Source organism: Brachycentrus maculatus, unplaced genomic scaffold (assembly GCF_059751285.1).
Source record: "Brachycentrus maculatus isolate JH-2025_06_01 unplaced genomic scaffold, ASM5975128v1 h1tg000602l, whole genome shotgun sequence".
NCBI classification, from domain to species: Eukaryota; Metazoa; Arthropoda; class Insecta; order Trichoptera; family Brachycentridae; genus Brachycentrus; species Brachycentrus maculatus.
This window is the reverse complement of record NW_028281341.1, coordinates 577501-605482: the sequence shown is the minus strand read 5'-3', so window position 1 is coordinate 605482 and position 27982 is coordinate 577501. Positions and strand designations below refer to the sequence as shown.

Below are 27982 nucleotides of genomic sequence, written 5' to 3'. Positions count from 1 at the left end.
AAATAAAAAATAAATACATTAATAAATTTACATAAAAAAAGATAGAAGTTTCATTTAGAGATACGCCTATATTATTGATATATCATCCATACGGTATGTATTAATAATAATAATCTAGTGTGATAGAATAAATTATAAATATAAAACAATTATAATATTTACAGATAAAGAGAGGTGTCCGTTCTCTGAAGGTTACGGGAAAATTATATTTTTCTTTCCCTAACTGATAGGTTTGCGAAGGTTGCTGCTACTCAGAGATAAATACGCGGAAGAATAATACGATACGATCAAAGGATACAAAGGCAACCGGAGGCTCTGGAATTCTTCTTTGATGTTATATTACAATTTTATGATACTATAATAAAATCTTAAATAAAGCATGGAAACGATTCTACATTACAAACCTATTATTACGAAATTATTACATTTATACATAACAATTTTTAAGTGTGTCCAAATACTTGTTCACAACTCTGGATTAAAGTGATGGACCTCCAGTACGGTAGCCGAGCGTGCTGACCATTACGCTACGGAAGCGGACTCATATGACCGAATATAGTTTTATATAAATAATAATAGCACAATGTTAAGAAATTAGATCATATAAGTATATAGAACTTCCAAGAATTTGAGTAGTTTGGTTGTCAATCATGGGTAGAATTGGCGAATGTTACACGTATGTAAAGTGATCACTTAAACCAGCTTATGACGGTCGTAAGCCCCGTAAATGCCCAGACTTCCATATTCTTCTTTCTTTGTTGAGATGTCAAAAAATAATATATACTTAAATAGTATTTTAATTTTGTATTCTGTAGTTTTTTCTCAGACCGTAATTTGTATAATATTTTAAGTATGCCATCACGCTCGGAATAATAATAGTGATTTCATATTGTTTTGCGACCATTAAATGATTTTATTTTACGTGACCAAACTTGAACAGGGTTATCTCGAGTTAGTACTGGAAACCATATTGCGCATCTAAATTTCAAAGAGGAGATTTTTTATTGTTTAGTTAATATAAACTCGCAGAAATCGCTTAAACATTTTATTGCTCATGTTTATTATAAGTCCCATTAAAAAAAAACAATTTTGTTTTATTACACTTCCAGAATTATGAAAACAGAACGTAATAACGTAGTTATTTTTTATTTATTTTTTAAAGAAAAGAGAAATATTTTTGTGTTTTTTTATTATTATTATTTACACAAATGCTTCAATTTCATACTATTTCATTATTAGAAATAGGTATCAAATTGTGGTAGAGTGGGTTCGAACCTAGAAACTCTGACTCCAGAGCCCGCGAACTAACCACGGGACCACGACCCGACACTGTATATTGTCACAATGGATATTGATCTTACATAGGGTTATAATTTTTCCCGATCTATCGCGAAATGTCACCTTTAATTACAGAGCTTTCTCGAACACCTATAAAAATCTCACGACAAGTTTTGAATAAACCTAATAACTTAAGAAGAAAAAAATCAATAGTTTTTGAGAACATTTTTTGTTTTTTTAATGTTTTTGTTCTTTTTCTATAGCCTTCTGCCTTTCAGTGGTGGATATATGCCTCTCGTATTGTTTATTTATTCTACTAGACACTGGAGTAATACACTTCACAAATTCAAAACCACCGTCTGACAAAATTCACAATCGATCAAAATTACAATTTACATACGAAAGAAATCCAACAACAGTGCATATACACCTGTACATCTTAAATTAATGCAAAATGAATGTTCAACAATGGGTTGAATACGTAAAGTGGTCACTTGGGCCAGCCAAATGGCAGGTCGTAAGCACTGAAATGCTCAGACTTCCATATTCTTTCGTATAAAAATGATAGATGCTTCGTTTAAAGTTGAGACACCTATAAAATATGTGCTTGGGTGAATTCTAAAATAATACAACCTTATGTTTTGATATGTCGAAAAATAATATGAAAAATAACTCCTATAATTGGAGATAATCCAGATATGTGAACAAGTATTTGGACACACTCAAAATGTTGTTAATACAACCTTTATTTTTTTCTTTTGTCTCGTTCGTTGCCTATTATTCATCTAATAAATTACTTATTTAAATTGTAAATTATAGGTTGCTTACTAAACTGTTGCTATAAATGTTTATGTAAGTGCTCATCTAAGCGTCGAGCAACCAACGGTAGTAATTAAAGTTTATTTATCGAATTTCGTTTCAGTAAAACCAAATGCATGGAATTCCACTTTTTCAAATTATTTTTATTCGCTCCAATCATATTTGTGTCCATGTCTACATTTCAATTGAAATGTAATTCGAGTTACGACCCTAAGTGACTCGTCGTTCGCACTCGTACCGATATCGAATATCACCATTATTCGTTACGAACTTGACCTTTACACCGCTCCCGAGTCCGGCATTGAAATATGCAAACCTGCGAAGGTGTTTCGCAACGGAGATTATTGCGCGAAATGTACAAGCCGGGGACTTATCCAAATTGGATTTACTGCCGACCGGCTGACCGCCGCGGCAGGCCCGCGAGTTCAGTTGTCTGTGGCATCGCCCGCCGGCCTTATCTTGTCTGCTCCATCGCGAATCATAGACAAAGTGTTCTAAATTCGAATTTCCCGCGCATGTCATTTAAAAAATAAAGTATTTGGATTGAAATGATAGCATTATTGTTGCCTTGTTGCTCCTGTTTATTTACAATATATCATCTCATCTCAGTTAATGCCAAATGAATGGCGTGGTTTGAATCGTGTGATTTTTGATCAGCATTAGAGATTGTAAAGAAACGTGATACTGTTTTAAAAACAGTTTATCTTTCGAAATTCAATTTTTTTCAAACTTTTTTTAAAAGTATTTTCACGTAAAACTGTTTCATTATTGTTGTCATTATTCTTCATTGGATTTACGATAGCAAAATTTGTTGACAATTTTTTTTGGGTTTTTGGTCATCGTTATTATCTTTTGAAAAACTTTGATAAATAATGATAAAAATATATTGATTGCTTTAAGAAAACACTTGTTTTAAGGCGTTTTTAAAGAGTCGAGACTGCGTGAAATAGTTGCAAGATTTTTAAACAGTTTTTTTTTTGCGAAACGGTAACAGCAGCAACTGTTTTGTTCTTTCTTCCTTCACCCAGGATACAACCAAAAATAATTTTTCGTAATACTTTTTCAAGTTAACAGGTTCAAGAAGAAAAATGTCGCTTTTGTCAACTAGTACATTTAAAAAATATATTATCTGAAAACACTTACGACGTATGAAATAGGATATTTAGTACTATTAGTTGCTGTGGCATTCTTCACTTTAACCTTTTATATACTAAAAACATATGAATAATTGCCATATCTACCAAAATACTGTATTTCGTAGAAATTCTATGGTGATTTACTTTTATGATACATTTTTCAAATAATTATAAAATAATAATAAAAATCAAAATTTTATCATTTTACAAATATTCCTCCTTTTTGTTAAAATCGCAAAAACAGCAAAATTTTAAAGAGAAAATTTTACCTTTGTTGCTCTGCTCCATCGTATTACCGCTAAAAGCTTTTAAATTCTATAAAATTTACTGAAACACGAAATTGTGAGTTTTCGCCATGCCAACACGCTCGTATAATATGGTATTCCTCGTTAGCTCGGATCCCCGCGGGATCTAGATTGATTTTGTAGCCTGTCGACACCCCCCACATCCGCGCAATTACCCATCATTCACACAAAGTGCCTCTTAATATTTATTAAACCCTCGTCCTGTGGGAGCCTACCAAATTCCCATCGTAGATTACGTACATTCGGGAATTTGTTGCTCAAAATCGGTTTCTGATTAGTTTAGAAATAATAATAATAAAAAAACAATTTTAAACATATGATGTTATAAAAATGAAAACGATATTTTCTGGCGTTTCTCATGTGTGTGATTATAATCCAGGATTCGGACCTCACATACTAATATAAGAGTTTCTGCTTAGTAAAAAGCTTCTTTACATCTCACCAATAGATGCCTCTAGTGAAGTTCTAGTGATTCAAGAACAAGGTTTCTAAATTGGTTCATATATATAGAACTTCCAAGAATTTGAGTAGTGTGGTTGTCAATAATGGGTAGAATTGGTGAATGTTACACGTGTGTAAAGTGATCACTTAAACCAGCCTATGACGGTCGTCAGCCCCGTAAATGCCCAGACTTCCATATTCTTCTTCATCTTTGATGAGATGTCAAAAAATAATATAAAAAAACTTTGTTATGTATATTATTACAACTATATTACAAAGTTGACAGCCTCTTCACCAACACTAGTAAATTAATTAAAATTGAAATATTTTTCCGCAGTGACGCGTTTCGTTTCGCGGAATAATGCGTCATGTTTTACCGGCGAATGACGCGAATCCAATTTTCTATAAATACTTAAGTTCCAAATTCGTACTTAAGATATTCCTCAAATAAACTTTTTTGTTCCCGTTTTAAGGGGTGTAAAAATAAAACGGCTTTCCGATATCCCTTTGGAATATGTGATCGGCGTTTCCGATTGAGTGCCCCCATAAAAAAGTTATGCATAGGTTATGATGGAGTATAGAGTCATCAAAGAAACTCTTTTTACGGTTCAATGGTACTCGGATATGTGTAGGCTCAAATTAGAATTTCCCTTTTAACGCTGTTTTCTTTATCATTCCTTCTGTTGATATACGGCAGGCATATCTACGAATCACCTATGCGATATATATATATATATTTATATATATATATGTAATAAAATAACTAGGTACCTACCTATACATTTTATTAAGTACCTACATATAGTACAAATCTACCACCAGATGTCGCATGCGTCGCACTGAATAAACAAAAGACATCAGATAGAAAAATATAATATTGTGAACTGTCAGAATCAGAAAGATAGAAAAATATTGTAAAGATTAATTAAGAATAAACTGCTATTGTCGTAACTTTAATTACAAAGCAACAGATTGTTTATTTTATTATTATACACCCACTTTACATATTATTTACACCCAATTTACAAAGAAAAATATTACCACGTTATATATATATATATATATATATATATATATATATATATATATATATATATATATATATATATATATATATATATATATATATATATATATATATATATATATATATATAACGTGGTAATATTATTCTTTATAAATTGGGTGTAAATAATATGTAAAGTGGGCGTATAATAATAAAATAAACAATGTGTTGCTTTGTAATTAAAGAAACGACAATAAAAGTTTATTCTTAATTAATCTTTATAATAATTTTTATATCTATCTATCTATCTATCTGATTCTGACAGTTAATAATATTATCGGAAGTCTTTTGTTTTATTCTGAGCGACGCATGCGGCATCTGGTGGTAGAACTGTTTTATGTAGGTACTTTTTGTAAGTACTTAATAAAATGTATAGGTAGGTACCTAGTTATTTTATTACATCTCCCCCCTTGGGGATGAAAATTCATAGTAAAATTTTCACTCGTCCTCCGGATTATCTTCTTGTAGTGAAGGGACTGGTATAAGTTTAGTGATATGATAAAGTTTTTTTTTTTTTTTCTTTCTTTCTTTTTTTCCTTCTTTTTTTTCTTTTTTTTTTCTTTCTTGTTTTTTTTTCTTTCTTTCTTTTTTTTCCGTTCTTTTTTCTTTCTTTCTTTTTTTTTTGTATTTTTTTTTTCTTGACCCTTTTAAAGTAGACACAGTTTTTTTCAATCCATTTGTTTTTTTCTTTTGAATTCCTTCATTTTTATTCAGATCTCTTAAAGTATCTTCTAATATAACCAAATGTACAACTTTTAATTGTTCATCTGCATTTTCATTCGATTCTAAAACTGGATTCCTGCTTAGACAATCTACTTCTAAATTCTTCTTTCCTGGAGTATATTTTGTTTTATATTTTGTAGTATTTTTTTCTACTTTATTTTTATTTTCATTCTTCAAGCACTGTTTCTGTGTTATTTGTATGTCTTCATTTTTATTCTGATCTTTTAAAATATCTTCTAATTTAACCAAATTAACAACTTTTAATTGTTCATCTGCATTTTCATTCGATTTTAATACTGGATTCCTGCTTAGACAATCTACTTCTAAATTCTTCTTTCCTGGAGTATATTTTATTTTATCTTTCGTAGAAGTTTTTTCTACTTTATTTTTATTTTCATTTTTCAAGCACTGTTTCTGTGTTATTTGTATGTCTTCATTTTTATTCTGATCTTTTAAAATATCTTCTAATTTAACCAAATTTACAACTTTTAATTGTTCATTTGCATTTTCCTTCGATTCTAATACTGGATTCCTGCTCACACAATCTGCTTCGAAATTCTTCTTTTCTGGAGTATATTTTATTTTATATTTTGTAGAAATTTTTTTCACATGATTTTTATTTTTAATTTTACCACTAGTTCTTAAATTTCCAGGTCTTCTTTGACTATCTTCTAATCGTTTTCTTTGATCATCTTCTAATTTTTCTCTCTCACTCCGAACATATTGTAGTAATTGTTTTAATACATCTAATGTTTCATAATCCATTTCCAATTAACAAAATTGTCGTTTTATAACGTGGTAATATTATTCTTTATAAATTGGGTGTAAATAATATGTAAAGTGGGCGTATAATAATAAAATAAACAATGTGTTGCTTTGTAATTAAAGAAACGACAATAAAAGTTTATTCTTAATTAATCTTTATAATAATTTTTATATCTATCTATCTATCTATCTGATTCTGACAGTTAATAATATTATCGGAAGTCTTTTGTTTTATTCTGAGCGACGCATGCGGCATCTGGTGGTAGAACTGTTTTATGTAGGTACTTTTTGTAAGTACTTAATAAAATGTATAGGTAGGTACCTAGTTATTTTATTACATATATATATATATATATATATATATATATATATATATATATATATATATATATATATATATATATATATATATATATATATATATATATATATATATATATATATATATATATATATATATATATATATATATATATATATATATATATATATATATATATATATATATATATATATATATATATATATATATATATATATATATATATATATATATATATATATATATATATATATATATATATATATATATATATATATATATATATATATATATATATATATATATATATATATATATATATATATATATATATATATATATATATATATATATATATATATATATATATATATATATATATATATATATATATATATATATATATATATATATATATATATATATATATATATATATATATATATATATATATATATATATATATATATATATATATATATATATATATATATATATATATATATATATATATATATATATATATATATATATATATATATATATATATATATATATATATATATATATATATATATATATATATATATATATATATATATATATATATATATATATATATATATATATATATATATATATATATATATATATATATATATATATATATATATATATATATATATATATATATATATATATATATATATATATATATATATATATATATATATAAGTCTCCGCGGTTTTTTGCCACTGATTGTGTTTATGCCTATTCTCGGGCAACACTCAGCCGATCGTTTCAAATGTGCTAAGAAAGGTGACATTTTAGTCTATATTTTTTTGCAAACTTGGTATTCTAATTCGTTGTTCGTGTAAAAAGTCATTTGAAAATGCGTGAAATATCTGAAGAAATACGCCATTTGATGCTTTTTTTACTATAAAAAGGTAAAAACGTTGCAAAAATTCCCGAAATTTTTGTGAAGTGTACGGTGAGAATGCCTTGAGTGAACGAAGGACCCAGAAATTATTTGCTCGATCCCATTCGGAAATTTCGATGTCAAAGATGCACCTCGCACAAATGAAGACAATTATTTATTTATGGAAAATTATAAAACACTTATAAGGGCGAGAAGAACAAAGCGACGCTAATAGAGCGAGCGCGACGTATGCACGTTTGAATTTTAATCTTATCTGAGCACACAAATTTTTGCCCTCCACCCTTTTTTACGATTTCAAAGGAGTTGCATATGGTGGGGACAATATTGTAAAAAAAAAATACATTTAAGAATACAATTTTAATATACAAATTCTTATAAAAAAATACACAAACTTTGAACGAACAGCTAGGATATTCAGATTTTTATACCACATAACTCCTTAATCTTCCTCTATTCACTTTTATTTCCCCTCTATTATTTCAGCAGGTCGTTCAGTGCCCTATGATCTTCTGTTTTCTTTCGTCCCTAACAATACAGTAATATTTGCTAATTTCAGCATACCCGTCTTTTAATTTTTCTGCATTATCTTATGTTGTAAGAATTGATTTATTCGAATGATTAAAACAACTCTAGGTATTGTCTAACGCACGCATCTATACTATTTATGTTTCTTTGTTGAAAAGTAAGCCACGCATTGTAAACCGCAAAAATCGTTGTTATTAATTACCCATATTATGTATTTGATTCCCACGCAAGCTCATCGATCTGATGGTGCTCGATACATAATTGAGTTAGAGGCGCATTAAGTATTCGTTCGTGTTCTCCGTAATTATTATTCTCACCCACTGTAAAATCCTTTAAAGGATTTACTAAAAAAAACTTTTTAAAGTTCCAAGAATTGTTTTGGATATTATTATTAGAATTCCAGCTGTATCCGCTCGCGTCACTGTGGGTCAGTCTGGTTAAATGAAAAATAATGAAAATAGAAATAACACACATACGCACAAACACACGTTGCTTTACGTTCAACAGATGGCGCTGCCATTGCGGTAAAAAAAACTTTTTTTTTCTTCTTATAACAAAATATTATTTTCACCTGCCATCTGTTAAATTTTTATGTACGCAGAACAACAATGCAATCGAAAACATTGAAAATGTCACCAATGACAGCAGCTGTCAAGAAGCACGCTATCTGCCATGAGCGATAGTATTGCGTGTGTTGCTGTTACGTTTAAGACAGATGACGCTGGTATTGTAGTCGAATGACAGTTTTTCGAATAAAACATGTTTTTACCTGTGAATAACTTGGAGATTTAAGATTTTGAACAAACGGACATTTTAATATAAATGTAGATAAAAACGTGTATATTTCAATGGAACTTTTATCAAAAATTTTAACCGATCGATGAAAAACTACAGTTTTAAGATCTTGAATAAAAAAATATTAACATTTTTATTTTTTTAGATTCATGGAACGCGTTTCTAGACTTCTCCTTTCAAATTCAGTACCGTAGAACGGGTCTTCTTGAACTTTGATGTGTTACTTGAGCCCAGTACAAAAAAAAATTAGATCGTGGTATCAATCGAAGTATCGTGACAATAAGTGTCACCTGTCAGGGAAACTGACCTCATTATTGTAGACCAAATAGGTACAGATTTAAATCATTTTTTTGTACTGGGCTCAAGTAACACATCAAAGTTCAAGTAGCCCCCCGTTCTACGGTACGTAATAGGGAATACCACTGAGAATGTCCAAATAAGGGAATTTCTCACAAGTATAGCGTAACCGAATAATCTTCTCATGTATTACAAGTGTCTGGTTTCTGTGAAAAATTATATAATACATATATTCAGCAGATGAAAAATACTTACTTAAATAAGAGAAATGTAATATTGCAAAACTTTTCTTTTCTTTTTAAATCAATCAATCTTCTGTAACGGATATTGTACGTCAAAGATAAAATCTCTCATATAAATGATGCATCATATTCTACAGAATACATCATACCTACAGGTACATCACATTTCCGTTTGATATCTGTATTGAATCTACGACCAACGTCTATATGAATAAAAATGTAAATATTAGTTTTTAATGAAAATGTAACTTTGTTTTAAAATCACTATAAATATTTTATTATGACTTAATTATAATGTCTACCGGTTTCGAAGCTTACCGCTTCTTTATCAAGACTGATTAATACTTATAATTTATATTTGAAGCACTAACTTTGTGATTTTCCATTTTAAAATTAAAATGTAACTTTTTTAAAAATCACTATAAAGTGTCATAGTGATTTTAAAATAAAGTTACATTTTAATTATATGATTAATACTTACTTAGCTTCGAAACCGGTAGACATTATAATTAAGCTATAGTAAAATATTTTTTGTGATTTTAAAACAAAGTTACATTTTAATTATAAAATGAAAAATCACAAAAGTTAATGCTTCAAATACAAATTATAAATGTTACTTTGTTTAAAATCGTAAATTCCCTTAACCGATTGCTTTGAATTTTCGATATAATGAACAATATGTTTGGTACATAATAAGGAAGGTAAATAATAAATTCAACTCCCATCTAAAAATAAATACGGGACCATAACCCGACACTTATGGTACATTGAAAGCTGTCCCTACCGATCTGATACAGAATTATCTAGGCTTCCTGACAGACCTCTCTTGCTAAGCAATTTTATTTTATAAACTAAATTGCGAAAATTATTAGAAAATATTAACAAAATTGTTTCTCGATTTCACTGTGAATTTACATGTAATGCTTTCAATGCCCGTGTCACTTCCAATTGAAATCAATACAATATTTTTGACATCTCAACATAGATGAAGAAGAATATGGAAGTCTGGGCATTCACAGGACTTACGACCGTCATAGGCTGGTTTAAGTGATCGCTTCGCTTTAAATGCCCAGACTTCCATATTCTTCTACATCTATGATGTCAAAAATAACGTAAAAAAATTAAAATAAAAAACTCCTAATTGGTTATAATCCAGATTCGTGAACAAGTATTGGGATACACTCAAAATGTTGTAAATAATAATAAATAAATACAAGTTTGTAAAACCACCACCAAGTTTCTAGAAACGCCCAGTAGGTATAGGCAGGATTTAAAGGGATTAGTAGTTAGTTTTCTCAGTTAGTCGGTCAGATCCTATTCCAACCCGATGTTGGCCGGTACACAGACGCCTCCACAAGCCCGTCCAGCAAAGCCGACAGACACGGAACAGTGCCGAGGCATTTTCAGAAAATGTTCAATCACTTTTTGAACATTTGAGTAACAAGCATTTGTGTTTTTATTATTTACAAAAATACTTTAATTTCATTTTATTTCTCTGAGCCTAAGCACCTCATTATTAGAAATAGGTATTAAATCGTGGTAGGATGGGTTCGAACCGAGAAACTCTGACTCGAGAGTCCGCGACAAAAACCACGGGACCACAACCCGACACTTTAATTTTGTTCAATTTCAATTTATTTATTTAAATTAATATATACATTGCAAACTATAATTTTTTTTAAATCGTATACATTAAAAATACATTAAAATAAAATATATGCAAGAACTATTGCTAAAGGTCTAGAAGAATCCCGCTTTAGAAAACTCCTTCAAACACATGAAACAGATCAATATCCAATGAGATATTTTTCAACACAGCTGTAGCTCTTCCTACAGGCATAACCATCGGCAGGTTGGTCCTGTGTATAGGAATGTGAAACAATCTATGCCGACGCTGTCTTAGGTAACTATCGGGAACATACAGACCAATGCTCCGGATAATTTCAGGATTATCGATCATGCCGCTCAACAATTGATAAAAATGCGTAATTAAATACACATTCCTTCTAGTCTCCTTTAGTGGATGCTTACCTCTTCTTACCTATTCTTATCTTGATTTACCTCTTCTGCGATGTAAACATGTATACCAAGAGTTGAACAGGTTTGGATTCGTTTCACCGTTGTCGCGTGCGCCAACTTTTCCACTTTCCCACTTTCCCGCGTCTAGCCTCCAGCCAGGTACAGGCATAGCCGTCCGCCACGGTGCGCGCATACGTGAGAATTTTCTGAAATCCACACAACCATGCTTCAAACGCCGCATTTGCGATTTGTCTCCGTCTTTGAGAACGCATCAAAGTCGCTCTCCTAACGTGCTGAACTAATCTCAAATTGCCACACCGTGTTATGTGGACCAGTGCCTTCTAGATCATCTTGACGTTGCAGTCAACCTACCCGACCTGCGTGATCTTGTAAATAAGTATGATCGCTAATCCGAACGATTTCGCGGCACAGCTAACTCCACCTTCTGAAGCCGTGATAGCTTTCAACATAGGCATCAACTGGGCTGAAGGAGTAGTCCAGAACACTGAGGAATTGATGGTTTTGTGACGAATGCGTGATCTAGCCCTTGAACAACAATTAGGTTCGTTGGTTCAAAGATAATATCTGATTTTTTCAAGCTAAAATAAAAATATAACTTATATTTGAAGGACTAACTTGGTAGTTTTCGATTTTATAATCAAAATGTATCTTTGTTTTAAACTCTTGTTTAAAACAAAGTTACATTCACATAAAAGTCTTGATAAAGAAGCGGTTAGCTTCGAAACCGTTAGACATTATAATTAAGTTGTAATAAAATATTTGTAGTGATTTTAAAACAAAGTCACATTTTCATAATAAAATAAAAATGTTTAACTTTAAATTATTTTATTTATTTGAACTTTGTGTACAGAAAAAAAATATGTGCATTGCCGGGCTAAAAAACTGCAAAAAAAAGACAATATCTTCCAACCGACCAAAAGCAGACTAGTTATATAGGTCAAAACGTTTGATATCAGATAGCTGTTTGCAATCAGAAGGTAGACAGTGCTTGAACATTAAAAAAATATGAAGGATTAATTCAGTACCTAGATAAAAATGTAAAATAAAGAGCATTTTCAAAAACTAAAATTTCTTTTTTTCTCTCTCATTTTTCTCAAAACACTCTGTAATCCGAACGATTCCCTAATCCGAACGACACACTGCACGATTTACGTTCGGATTAGCGAACTGGCACTGTACTGAACAGAGATGCAGAGCATCAACAGCATGTATGGGTGGAACGCTCCTTGTACGTACACGCAGTACCTAATGGAATTCACCGTAGTCGCTTTTTCAATTTATATTTATCATGTAATTCAATTGATGTAATTTAATCATTTAACTTTATACGTTTTTTTTTGCGAAAATGGCAGTATGATGTATTACAATACTAGCGATAAATTGGACAAATTTTCTAAGGAGTATTTCAATCAAGTGAATAAAAATAAAGCTACCTGATCGAATGTTTTGAGTAATTGACACAAAAGAACTTAGCGTCTCTAACTTTGCCCAAAAAGGTACATACTGTTAAACGATTTATAATTACTGGTAACACTTTTGAGGCCCAGTAGTCGTTAAGTCGCAACTTGATTTTCTCTTATCCAGGTAACATTTTTATGTATATTATATTTTGATGAATACATAGAAAAATATATTATTGTAATTTTTTAACTCCTTACCTTTCAATAACACTTTTCTTCGAAGAAAAACTTATTTTTTCAGTGCAAAAACGGTGTTTTAAAAAAAATCATTTACGTAAAATGTTACTTGGATTTAGAGAAAATCAAGTTGCGACTTAACGAATACTGGGCCTTAAGGGTTCGATATGTGTATAATCAATTCAACATATGGAGCTTTGGTAACCATTACGAACCCTGTCCGTAATTTAATAGGATCACAACCCAAGAAACCTTGCCGAACGGAAAGTCCTCTGTATATCTAATCCTATATAAGGCCTTTGATTTAATTTAATTTTAAAATCTAAAATAGTTCCTACACATTCGACCGTTAAGTGTTGAAAGGAAAAATGCCAAAATGGCTAGCATGTTTCAGTTAACATGAAATACCATTTCCATTAAAGAACCTCACTGGAACCCAAATAATGCCACCATTACACATTTCATACTGAAAATATATCGTAGTTGTTTCATATTTATTTTATGAGTGCTGTCCCTGTTATGTTGCTCCGGAGCGAATAAACAATACGAACCTTGGGGAGTATCGTAAATCGTAAATTTCAATTTCTTTTATTGTTATGTAGTCCGGGTGTAATGGATATATGTGCTTTATTTTGTAATAAATTTATCTACTTATTTTTATTGCACTATATTATTTATTGATTCGGCATTATCTTTGTGGAATGAAATGTTAATTTTTTTTTTAATTAAGCACTTGCATAACACCGCTTGTTGACTTTTATTTTTCATTAAGAAATACATGAAAATTTTTAATTCTGATAAAACCTTAATTAATAATATACTGCTACTACCATCACGCTGTTGCCCCGCAGGGGTAAGTAGAGAGGATGGGACGCCTGCTGTCCTGGCATACGCTCCTAGCTTCCTTCACATCCATACATCTAGTCATACATGCTCTCCGCTTACGCAGACTTTTGACACCATCAGATTTTAGGTTCTAATTGATCTGATCGTGGCAAGTCTTTTCCAGCCGTCCTCGTTCTGTTCTCCCTCCCGCTCACATTCGCCATATATACTTTCTCAGTCATTCTCTCGTTATCCATTCGCTCTACATGTCGTAAAGAACTCTTTCTAATCTTTTCATTTATCCTTAGTTCTGCCTTATTTTCTCATTAATTAATAATATAAGCTTTTCCAAAATACGTCACCATTATTATCTATGTTTCCTTTTTCAAAACGTCCCATTCCTGAACCCCCCCCCCTCTATTTACTACCCTACCAACTTCTATATATGTATTGTACCTGATTTTTTTTTTATCTTTAATTTTACTTATCACCTGTCGATGAAAACAATGTTTTTTTCTCGAAACTAGTCGTGTGTAATGAAATAAAACTCAATTGGTATTATGCAAGTGTTAATTTTTTTTTAAGCAAAGATTATCGCATAATAGACCGGAATGGCAAAGGAGGTATCATTTGTTGCTGCAGACCGATCCACGGGATTGAGACCACAGAATAATAATTTTAAAAAAAAACATCTAAATTACTATATTTCGTAGATTTTCAATTTGGTGACGCCGTGTCGTAAAAAAAATTGCGCGGTATCGGTGATCCGATAATGTCTGTCTTATTTTTACATGTGCTATATCTATTTGCAAGGTCACGACCCGGGGCGCTGTGATACGATCTTGGATTATTCTGAGCCGAGCCTTGACACGATATACTCGCACAATATATGTAAAGTGCATAATCTTGTTATCTCGGGGTGCTTTGAGATTGGTGACTAGTCGGCCATTATTTTGGCCATTGTCGGCCGTGGTAAAATCGCACGCGCGTTCGATAGAGTGCGGTTCTCTAGGTCAGTGTTCCGCAAAGTGTGTGCCGCGGTATACTGGCGTACCGTGGTGACTAGTTGGTGTGCCGCGAAAAAAGTCACTTAATTCATGGAGCTAAAAAAACTGATCGGACATTAAAACTGAAAATTTCCGAAACACTACCACCACCATCACGCCGTTTCCCCGCATGGGTAGGCAGAAAGAGTATAAAAAATATACACCGCTTTCAAAGCGTACTATTGCAATTCTTTTACCGTTTGCCACGACTTGTGCGAATTAGGATTTTCGACTCAAACTGCTATTTAAAAAAAAAGAGACGCCTCTGGACGATCAACGAAGAGATGAGAGCAGCCTTATCAAAAATCGCTCTAAAATTTTATCACCCGTGCTCTTTTAAGCAGGCTTAGATTTTGTGTAATATATCGCTCACTCCTTTCAACAACGTCAAATATCAAAAATCCTAAATTTTCAGTTGTGCATGTTTTCGGAATGCCCAGAAAATGTACTATACCCCAGCAAAAGCGGCATATTTTTAACTTAATATTTACCCGCTACGGGGCATAAAGTGTTGTTTTTGCATTTTGAAAAAAAGGTATTGTTTAATTATTATTTTTTTAAATATACTAAATATTTTTCAAATGGAGAAAAAACATTCAGGTTTTACCTAAAAGATCTGTTTCACAGTAAAAAGTTCAATAAGCGACTTGATATTTATTTTTAATACATTTTATTATATTTTTAAACTTTAAAAAAGATCTCCTGAAAAATCAAGTTTTTTGATATATGACGATGTTGAAAGGAGTGAGCGATATGTTTTCGCCCTATATTAATTTTAATAATTAAATAAACTTTGTTTTTGTATTTGGTGTACCTGTAAAATTTCTTGATTTGGCAGGTGTACCTTGAATAGAAAAAGTTTGCGGAAGACTGCTTTAGGTGGGGGTGCCATTATGAATTTTACGGGGTATGGTACTTGTCAACGGCATGACTTGGGCAATGATTGTTCCTCGGCAAATTAACAACATTGTCCATTGTTCCTCGGCGCCGGCTCCCGCGGTCCGTATGGCGTAACTCCGATTGTTCATTGTGTCGGGGTTATGCGAATAAAATAGTAAATATGTATAAGCAAACAGGAGTCGAGGGGATTTCTATCTCGTGCCATTACGGCCCATTCAAGAAGTTAAAATTCATTTTCTTTTGACTAGTCACGCCATTTATCATTTTCCATCTTTCGGGATTTTTTTATTATTTTATATTTAACAACATTCTGAGTGTGTCCAAATCTGGATTACTTGTTAACAAATCTGGATTATCTCCAATTATATGAGTAATTTTTCATATTTTTTGACATCTCAACATAGATGAAGAAGAATATGGAAGTATGGGCATTTACGGGGCTTACGACCGTCATAGGCTGGTTTAAGTGATCACTTTACACACGTGTAACATTCACCAATTCTATCCTTGATTGAAAACCACGCTACTCAAATTCTTGGAAGTTCTATATATATTGTTCACATTCGAAACATAGTGTTTGAATCACTAGAATTTCCCTAGAGACATCTATGGTGAGATGAAAGAAGCTTTTTTATTGGGCCGAAACTCTTTCATTTATATGTGTGATCCGAATCCTGGATTATATATAATCACACACATAAGAAACGCTAGAAAATATCATTTTCATTTTATTATTTTAGCTTATAATTTATATAAAACATTTTGAGTGTATCCAAATACTTGTTCACACTCCATGTTTTGAAATTTTTATTTTAAGTAATGAAAAAGTACCTTTGACTGACTGTCACAAAAAGTTCCTGTCTCTTAATTTCATGTTTAAATGTCCTTTAGTACTTAGTTTAAAATTAAAATAAAACTTTAAAATTAAATTTAAATTTTATTGAAAAAAAGTTTTATCTTTGGGAGTCTGTGAGACCTATAACAGTGGTAATGTTACAAAAACGTATAACAGTGCTTAAGAGTTAATAATCCAGATATGAGAACAAGTATTTGGATATACGCATAACGTTGAAATTCATTTTCATTTCTACAATTTATCATATTCCATCTTTCGGGAGATGTTTCGCAAATTTCCATTCGCCGCTTAATTCCCTAATGCGCATCGTATAACTAAAATATTCCCGACTTATATGGGATAACTCGTTTTATTATTATGTAAATTGAAAATAAAATGGATACGCAAGTTTTATTTTGTTTACCCTAGGCGTAGGTTCAAGTGGATTTTCATAAGGCAACACCATTAAAAATATGCAAAGTTTTTTCGTGTAAACGCAAACGGTGGGTGTTTTAAAAAAAATATTTAGAAAGTATAATTTTATTTGAAAGTTAAACGAAATTCTGGGGAATGATTCAAACTTTTAGGGCTGAATAATAAATTGGTTCATTAGTGCCCATATATTTTTTTTCGATAACAGTTTCTTGTCCAAACTGTTCGCATTTTTCACAGAAACGATCTTACGTTTTGTGATATTCCAAAAAAATATATCTTAGAAAAAGCTCCAAAATTGATAATTGTGAAAGTAAACTAGGGAAGAAAACAAAACGGATCATTTACATCTCCAGTATAATAATATTATCATCTCGGGTTTTCCCTCTTGCTCTTTAGGCAAAATAAAGGAATGGGTAAAAGATCAAGAGTTAATTCTATGAATATTGAAAAATTTTTTTTTTTCTATTTTTTTCTTCGACAAGACACAAAGGTGACTTGGTTGGTCTCTCTTTTATTTGTTTTATTTTGTTTATAAATTTTTATACAGTAAATGTATTTACTTACATGTGTATATTTAGTTAACAAATAACGGTTTATAAAAATGTAAAGTCAATTTATTCCGAGGATTTTCAGATGCTAAAATATTTAATGAAATGTAATTTCAGTCCCTTCGAAGTTGACCAAAATTCCATTATTTAGACGTAAACGTCATCGTCCAGTGTATATATTCCACTTTTATTAGGCTGTTAATTCGTCTGTGTACTCGTATGTCTCGATTCACATGTACATTTCATTGTAATTTATCCGTCTATTGGAGTATCGCGTATCGATCACTGTGACTCACTTAGCCCGCAACTCACAACGCACACTGTCGACAGCCGATATTGTATAGCGGACATTGATCAGCACTTGTGGGAAGATCGATTCGACCTCACTGTAATAATAGGTGGCTAGTCAACTTTTGATGGAAACAACAAAAATAAATATATTTTTCCATTCCTTTTTTTTGGCATTTCACAACATATTATAATTAAAAGTACAAAAAATTATATTAATACAAAAAAGATTCCACAAACGCATGGCCTGGGTATACTTTTTTTAATTTTTTTTTATAAAGGGCACTGGAAATAATACAATAGATATCAGAAATATAAATAGATTAAAAGTGAATTGTTGGGTTAAGTTAGGTTAGGTAAGGTTAGGTTATATATCCAAAATTAAACAAGGAATTCAACCAAATAATGGTTGAATTCTACATTTATTTATGTATATTTTAATACGTGACGCGTTTCGTCTTCTTAGGACATTATCGATCATATATTATTAGAACATTATCGACTATACTTCATGGGACATTATCGATTATATATTTTATAAATAAAAGATTAAAATTGCTTATATTATATAAACTACAAATATTTGATTTTGACAGAAAAAAATATGAAAATGAAAAAAGTTAACTAATAAGTATGTACCTACTATAGGAGTCATGTGTTTAAATGAAGAAACTACTTAGATGTACATACTTATCTTATTTATTAACATATTTTTAAAGAAATTATTGCATAGAGTCGGGAGTACGTTTATCAAACCCTCATCCGCACCCCAATGGTGCACAGGGCACTGCATCCTATAAACGTAATGTTATCTTGATCGTTTACACATGAAGGAAAGGTGATCAGCCCTTAGCTTCGGGTACCAGTCCAGGGTAATATTGAATAAGTATTATACCGAAAAAATCACTTCCTACTATAGGAGTCATGTGTTTAAATGAAGAAACTACTTAGATGTACATACTTATCTTATTTATTAACATATTTTTAAAGAAATTATTGCATAGAGTCGGGAGTACGTTTATCAAACCCTCATCCGCACCCCAATGGTGCACAGGGCACTGCATCCTATAAACGTAATGTTATCTTGATCGTTTACACATGAAGGAAAGGTGATCAGCCCTTAGCTTCGGGTACCAGTCCAGGGTAATATTGAATAAGTATTATACCGAAAAAATCACTTTTATTTTTTTAACCCCCCTGGGAATCAAACCCGGGACCTCCAGAACGGTAGGCGAACGTGCTGACCATTACACCACGGAGGCAGACAAATGAGGGATACTGAAATTGATAGTCAAAAAAGTTCGGGCGAGTTTTGTGAAATGAAAATTAAACACTTTTCGGAAAATCGTAAAAAGTTTTATTTAAGTAATTACCCTCCTGGTATTTTTCCGAGCTATTATCGCATTTTGCTGCCAGATAATCGCACGCTAAATTCTTTATTAAAACGGAGATTAAAGTAGAAGTTTAACATAACGTTTTACGAACGCGCACTTTATTGAAAAATTGGTTATTTTTATAATTAAAAAGTTTTAATTTGAAAAATCCTACGTAGTTATATATTCTTAAGAACACCAAACACTTTTTTTGGTCTTTACATCGGTTATAATTCTCATCACTATTTTACACGCTTTAAGCTTTTTTCGACCACATATAATATACATATAATTTTGGTAAATTATTTATTGATTTGGCATTAACTTTGCGGAATGACATGTAGATTATTAAAAATTTGTTTTACACCACTAATTGAGTTTTATTTCACACGACTAGTTTCGAAAACTACAAATATTTTCATCGAGAGGTGACCACAAAAACGGTCAATGGAAACATCGAAAGAAGACAGGCGCCGTGGCGTAGTTGGGTGGACGCTCGGCTGCAAAACTGGCGTCGAGGGTTCGATTCCCGATAAGTGCAAAATAAAATCAAGAAAGATATATTTTCTTATTCTCAATATTATTCATATTTAAAGCATTTACTTTGTGGTTAGTCGTTTTTACTTATTTTTTTTAGCAAAAATGTTAATAATATTAGTATATAATCACTCACTGAGTTTTTTTATGTCTACCGGTTTCGAGACGTACCCGTCTCTTCGTCAGCACAATCACTACCACAGATTTATTTTCAATTAGTCTGGGTTTTTGTGATGTATTTTCACATTTACCTTCCCTATCTTTACTATCCTACCTACAGACAAGCCTCTAATAGAGGCTTTGCGGGTTATTCCTTTAAAAAATTAATCTGTTGTTTTCGAAACTGGTCGTGTGAAATGAAACTCAATTAATGGTTTAATACAAGTGTTTGATTTTTAATAATTAATTTTGGTATAATTTGAATTCTGCAATTCTTGTTACGATAGGGTTTTTGTGAATAAATAATGTATGACAACGAATGCTGTTGGTGTCAAATATTCGCATCAGATTGAGTGAGTGTGCATCCGTGTAGCGAGCAGGTGACTGGATCTCGGTCCATGGCGGCTTTCCGATGCTCTGCGGCAGCTATACTCGTACTAGTGTGCGCCCTAACAGCAGGTATATCTACCTTCTTGTGGTTTCCTCGTCTACCACATAAGACTCCATAATGTGACATATTTGATTACCCACTCGTTGTTTTCCGCGATATAATTTTGTATGTATTCTGATTTCTTATTCTCCCTTTTATTCCTCATTACTGAGGGTTGTGACACTTCGCACACACTCCTTTCGACAACGTCACATATCAAAAAACTTGATTTTTCAGGAGATCGTTTTTAAAGTTTAAAAATATAATAAAATGTATTAAAAATAATTATCTAACCACTTATTGACTTTTTACTGTGTAACAGATCTTTATAGGTAAAACCTGAATGTTTTTTCTCCATTTGAAAAATATTTAGTATATTTAAAAAATAATTATACAATACCTTTTCTTCAAAATGCATAACATCACTTTCTACCCTGTAGCGGGTAAATATTAAGTTATAAATATGCCGCTTTTGCTGGGATATAGTACATTTTCTGGGCATTCTGAAAACACGCACAACTGAAAATTGATGATTTTTTTTATATATATGACGTTGTTGAAAGGAGTGAGCGACTTGTCGAAGCAATGACTCTTCTCCAGTTATCCCTTGCTGCGCTCCACGTAGCGCTCCAACCGCCGAGGTGCCTGCTGCTGCCTCAACCTGATCGGTTCATTGTGTGGGTTCTTCCTTTCCCTCTCTTCCCCTCCAGGCTACCGATCACAACCAGTCTTTCCAGACTATCCTCTTACAGACGAAAATAGTACTGCTTGTATTCTTTTAAAAGCTACCAGCTGTGAACCCGATATTTAAAAAAAAATGGGATTTAGCATCCAACAGCACAATTCTCAATAATAAGTCTATTTTTATTTATTTATTTATTTTATTTTGCCATTAATAAGAATTTGATTATTTTTTACGACGTATTAATGCTTTGTTAAATTAAAAATCTGAAGCTGCACACAAATTTGATGCGTTTTTATTTTCATGGCATGTGGCACACGACATTGTTATTTTGAAAAGAATTTTTTTTTGGCACTCAGGCTTTAAAAGGTTCGCCGTCCCTGATGTATTGTATTCTGATAGTAATCTTTAATTTCACTCTCGATTTTTCGAAAGCTGTTTATTAATATCATTAATATTGTTTGTTACAGTGTGCGTGTGCAGCCCCACACTGCCGTCCGTTGAATCGACAGAATACAAGTCTACTCCGTCCCCTCCTGTTATTGGGGGCTCCGACAGCTCTCAGGGTTCGGCCGAGGAGCATGTGGATGCGGCAGACGCCGTCCCTTCTAGTACGGCCCTCCCGCCTCGCGGCCACCGCGGCGGGAAGGCCATCGGCCAGCCGCCGCCCAACCCGGCCACCGTACTTCCGTACTTCAAGGTCTCTATCGCCTTTCCCCTGGCCACGGGCAGCGACATAGGAGACGAAGGCCCGGCGCTGCAGAAGGAATTCGCGCTAAATCTGGACTACGAGACACCTCCGCGGCCGACAGAAGAAATCAAAACAACTATAGCCACGCTTGCGCCAAAAATCGAAGAAAAGAACGTCACGGAAGCTTTATCAACTAACGATACAGATGGAGAAACATCGACTCGCCAGGATAGCGCGGTAAACAGTACAGGTGGAGACGATGTAACAGTGCCAAACAATGTAGTGGAGTCTGACGCAACAGCCATCAGCCGCAATTCTTCCGCGAACGACAGTGTTCCTAAAGTCTTGGATGAAGCACCGACCAATATGACCACTGTTGTCGTGGAACTCTCTACCGCCAGGGCTCTGCTGCTGGAGACCGGTGTGGGGCGCCGGGCCGCGGACTCGGACGTGAGCAGGAGCCAGGTGCTGCCGGGGGACGGCGGGCTGGACGCGGGCGCCGTGTCGGGCATCTGCTTCGGCATCCTGGTGCTCCTCGGCCTGGGGGGGGCCGTCAGCCTGGTGCTCTACAGGCGGCGGTACCTCAACAAGCCCCAGACTCTCAACGACAAATGCTCCAATCCCGATTCCAGCGGGTACATTGACGACAGCACCATCAGGGTAAGGGCCTTTATCTATTTGTTTGTTTTTATTTATTGATTAGGCATTCACTTTGTGGTGAGGCATGATAAAATTTAAATTAAAACACTTGTTTTTTACCACTTCAGTTTTTTTTAACTCGAGTGGTAAAAGACAAGACTTTTAATTTCAATTTTATTTGTTCGTTCATAAGAAACTGTCACAAGAGGTGGTATCATACATGATAAAATAGTGAAGGACATTGTTACCATAAACCAAGCTAGGACACAAAATGCCGAAACCTCTTCTAGTGGAAGGGAAAGTCTGCTGACGACAGTCAACAGTCCGGCTTCTTCTGAGGAGTTTTACGTGGTTTTCTCCCGGGAATGAGCTAATGCTGAGAAGTTCCTGATTAGCCCACACTAGATTATCACTCCTGTTTCAAGTTAGAAGAAACAAAAATCCACTTAATGATCTTTAAACCTTGTATATAATAATCAAGGTAAATAATAAATGCAACTCCCATTTAAAAAAAAACTATTTGTTATTAAAAAAAATTTCACATAGTTATTTATATCGATCAGCCAGATTGCTATGCAATTCCTAATAATTAATATCAATATTTATATTGAGGACTTCTATGGGCGCCGATTTAATAAGAGCGTTATTTTTTTTGTAAGAAAATTTTGTGGTTTTCCGATTTATCTAGTTGATATCGCAGTGTATAATCGCCACGGAACACTACTATGATCATCCTTAATCTTTATCAATCAGTTTACCATATAGTCAGAATTGTATTTGTTGAACATGCATGTTAAACTCTCGCAGCCATCCCTATGTAATGAACATTAATTTTAGCATGGATATTTTTAATTTCTAATGTGATTATTGTTACCCACATATTGAATTCTATCTTACCCGCTCTTTTTCTCCAATTTTTGTTTTATTTTGAACATAATGTGTTTAATTTTGACTATTGGTGTTTTGGGTTTTGATATTTAATTGATTTGGATTTTGATATTTGATTTGTTTGAATGACTTATCCACTTATATTTTTATCGCTCTCAATTTTTTCAATATATATGAATATAATTGTATTTTCAGGAAAACTCAGAAGAGATGTACAGCCTGGATAATGATTCTTTCCTGAACTCCTTAGAAGCCATGACGATCCAGAACTATTGGACTGACAGTGTGAAGCATACCAAGCTGTAACTCCTTCCAACGCGGCTTCGAACCTAGACACTCCACTACATGTACCAAAAATTACCTGAAGATTTATCTTTTTTTTTTGGTATTTCCTAGAAAATAATTTTAGAATTATAATGATCTCATTCGAGAAATACAAAATAGGAAGTTTATAGTATTTCCACCAAAATTCCGTTTGTGATTGTTTTAAGAAATTGTCAGTATTTTTTTATCGTCTTACTATTGGATTTGTTTTTAAACATTGACCATAGCAATATTTTTATACAAAAAAATATTTTAAATTTCCGCAAGTCTCTTTTCCTAATACAGGTGGTTCTAGGCTCTACAGTTCACTTTTTATTGTTATATTATTATCAACATGTATCGCAATAATGCATCCAACTATCTCTGTATAAATTTGTATAATCGAAAAGTAAATATATGAAAAACACATTTTATTATGTAGCAAATTTCAAGAACAAATGCAATATGAAGTCAAGGGCCACCTTTCGTTGTGCATATTACGTTACATTAGTGCATTTTTTCCCAATTATACATAATTATAAAAACATGTTCTGTAAATACATATTTCTTATATTGTACTTAAATTAGTACAAAATTGTGTGTATACTGCAATATCAAATAATTGTATTCATTACCTTTATAGAGGTAAATATTAATTGTAATCATTGTATAAATTTAAATGAATATTCCCTTTTGAATTATACATATAGGTCTCATCACATGCACCCTTTATATTATAAATTTTACTTTTCCCTTTTATTTAATGTGCACTAATTGTAAAAATAGCATGTTTCAAATATTTACACCCACATTCTACTAGAAGTACTAAGTAGTACGTACTTAATCCATGTCCGCTCTCTTTGTGGAGCTATGCAGTCCACAAATTGCCTCTAAACTTTTCTGTCAGCTGCCAGTTTGATTTCATCCTCCCAAGATAGAACTGCCTTTGAATTTTTGGTACTGGACATCGCGGGCAGCGGGGGCCTAGTGTCTTGTGAAAGAGGCTCACTCCATGACGGCTCTTGGGAGGCATGCAGACACATACATGGCACAGCCAATGAATCTTCTTTCCTGGGCAACAGCTGTGACCACAGGTTGCTGTTTCCTGCTACTTCTCATTTCATGAAACTAGAAGTAATTTATAATTATATTTTTACCATTTTTAAAATATGTGAAAAGTTAATATTTAGGAAATTAAGCAGTGTGAAAAAAATATTAGATTTTATTATAAATTCATGATTAATCATGAAAACTATGGTATTAGCGAGATATAGCAATCTCTAAATGTCGTTTTTTTTTATTTATCTAATCTCAAACAATATGAAAAATAGTCTATGATAAAATTTATTAAAGTTATTGTAATATTGAATAAATTTAGACCCCAAATCCATGATAGACAACTGTTGGGCAACAGTATTGTGTTAAAAATTACAAATCCCATCCTTAGAGACATTCATTAGGATAAAATGGGTTAAAGGAAATATTGAAAATAGCAGATTGTTATAAGAAGGATGGGAAATGAAGCTACAGTACACTCCCGGTTTTCCGGGGTCATGTTAACTGAGAAGCGTATTATCCGGAACACGAGTCTTTGAAAAAATATTATATAAAAATGAAAATATTTCACAATAGTCCTTAGAATGTCGAACACATTCATTATCCGCAGTGATAGAATAATAGTATGTATCTCACTTATATGTCATGTTTATGGCTTAAAATATGTATTTGTAAATAAAATTCTCCGCCTTAACGGTGCAATTTATCCAATAAAAGACCCATTGTTTTGGTATTAGAGTGCGGATTCACTGATACGGATCTTCTAGATGAAATCTAACCCACCTCTAATCCAAACATACTTTCTGGTATTGTACTTTTTTTTTTTAAATTCAAGAGCAAAATATCTATTTTAATGTTAGTTGTCTCTAGTCATGTCACGCTGTCAACATGTGTGTCTTACTAAGCATGTAGGTAATACATAAACACAGTTTTAAGTTTCTTATTGCTTACATTTTTTTCATGTTTTCAGACTAATCAGGAAATCAATTAAACAGGATTTTTTTCACCATCCATCCTAGAAAATCGGGAGTACTGTATTTGAAATAGATCTTTCTTTTAATCAATGATTTCTATGGATTTTACCCCAAATTATTTCTCATACTGTTTGAGGTTAGCGATATCGCTATATTTGGATATTGTTTATTTTGTTCTTCTGATGTTTAAAAATTGATTTTGATAATTCCGTTACTTATATACTTGGTGTTGTTTGCGAACCAGTCCATACTTTATCATATAACTTAATATGAAATGGTCGCTGATTGGCTGCTAGGTGTGAAGTGTATATGATACGCTTCTGACTGAGATAGGAATTATGGTTTTCTACTTCCTATTTTAATTTAATTTTCCAGTGTTAATACATAATGCAATTTATTGTAACCGTCCATAATAGTTTTAATTTTATATAATTTATTATATGTAATATAGTTTTAATCGATTTATAATTTGTTTGTATGTTTTACATATTTTGTGATGATACGTTTTACTAGTTTCTATTCACCATTAGTATTTTGTATATATGAATGCAAATATTATTTTTCTAATGTTTTATGGAAAAAATTATTTTATACTTTCATGTACAATAATAATTTGTCTATTCCTGAATACATATTGTGAAAATTTAGATGATTTTATTTCAAATTATTTTAGAATTAATATTTTAAATACTTTTTTGAGGATCAGATCATTAAGTTGAAAATCTTACCCTTATCTGTACCCAATGGTACCTAGACCACTGCATGATATCAATGCAGTTTTATCTTGATCGGTACTTACCTACATAAAGGCAATGTCAGTCCTTTGTTTGAGGTACCAATTCAAGATAATATTTTATAAATATAAATATTTTTACCCCCCTGGGAATCAAACCTAAGACTTCCAGCACTGTAGCCGAATGCACTAACCACTGTACTATGGAAGCAGACAAGAAAATATATATATACTCGGGGATAAAAAAAACACATCTATGTTTTATCACGTACATGACTTTTTAATATATATTTTTTTTGTTCATTGACACATTACTTTTGTTTTTACTTAGAAAAAAAAATATGTGTTTTTGATAAAAAAAAATGTATTTGAAATTTTGAAAAACATTTTCAATGATATATTTGTTTATCAATGTGCTTAAGATTCAGACAAACCTTTTAAAAACATTTTTTTTTATTTGTGTTATAAATATTATTTTTTTAATGCATTGCATTCTAGTTTAAGGATGTGACAATTTTAAGAGCTATTTAAAATGTACCATATTTAAAAATGTATACAAATTGTTGCATCTCTTTTTGTAAAAAATTCTATGAATTCTGTTTAAAAAGTGAGAGAAATGAAAATAATAACGAAATTGGTTATTTCTTTAGCCTTTATGTGTACAATTTTGACAAACAGCAATTTTTCACCTGTTGGTTTGATTTTTTCATATTTTTGTCAAGAAAATAATAGAGTACCCAGATAACAGTCACTTTCCCAATGTAACGTTAGCTCTTTTGATGATAGTAATTTATGTCCTATAAGTTTAATATAAATCTATTTAGATACACCCTCTTTTCAGTGTAAAGTATAAAACTTCAGAGTCTACATATTTTTGTCATGTATAGATGAATATTTTCTTTATAAATTATACATGTGATAGTACTTAGTCTGTGATTAATAGTATTTCGATTTGTTTTAATTTTTCAACATTTAATGCTTTTTAAAAATAAAATAAAAATCCGCAGTGTAAATTTTATTTTTGTTATTCTTAACATGTTTGAGAACGCCATATTTATAATACATATATTTATATTTCCAATTTGTTGGTAGTAATGAATCAGAACATCCAATAAATTCTTCATTGTGGATTAATACAGTTACTAATATTATTATGACCTTTATTAATAAAAACCGTAATTAACCAAATGCAAACATACACTATTTTTTTTTAACAATTTATTTTTCGCTGCATTGTTTTTTAAGTTCATTTAACAAACATTTTAACTTTTTAATATGGTCATATTGATTATAAAAGTATGGGCAGCA

The 27982-nt window shown here is 31.8% G+C and overlaps 1 protein-coding gene across 1 annotated transcript in view; it reads left to right on the top strand.

The window, feature by feature from the left end:
- Positions 1 to 25214, top strand: part of LOC148301133 (uncharacterized) — a 97233-nt gene extending 72019 nt beyond the window's left edge. The window contains exons 3-4 of the mRNA XM_088273774.1: positions 21861 to 22741; positions 23804 to 25214. Of these exons, the coding sequence (XP_088129900.1) occupies positions 21861 to 22741; positions 23804 to 23914 (992 nt within the window). The 3' untranslated portion in view covers positions 23915 to 25214. The remainder of the gene's footprint in view (positions 1 to 21860; positions 22742 to 23803) is intronic.
- The last annotated feature ends 2768 nt before the right edge of the window (positions 25215 to 27982 follow it).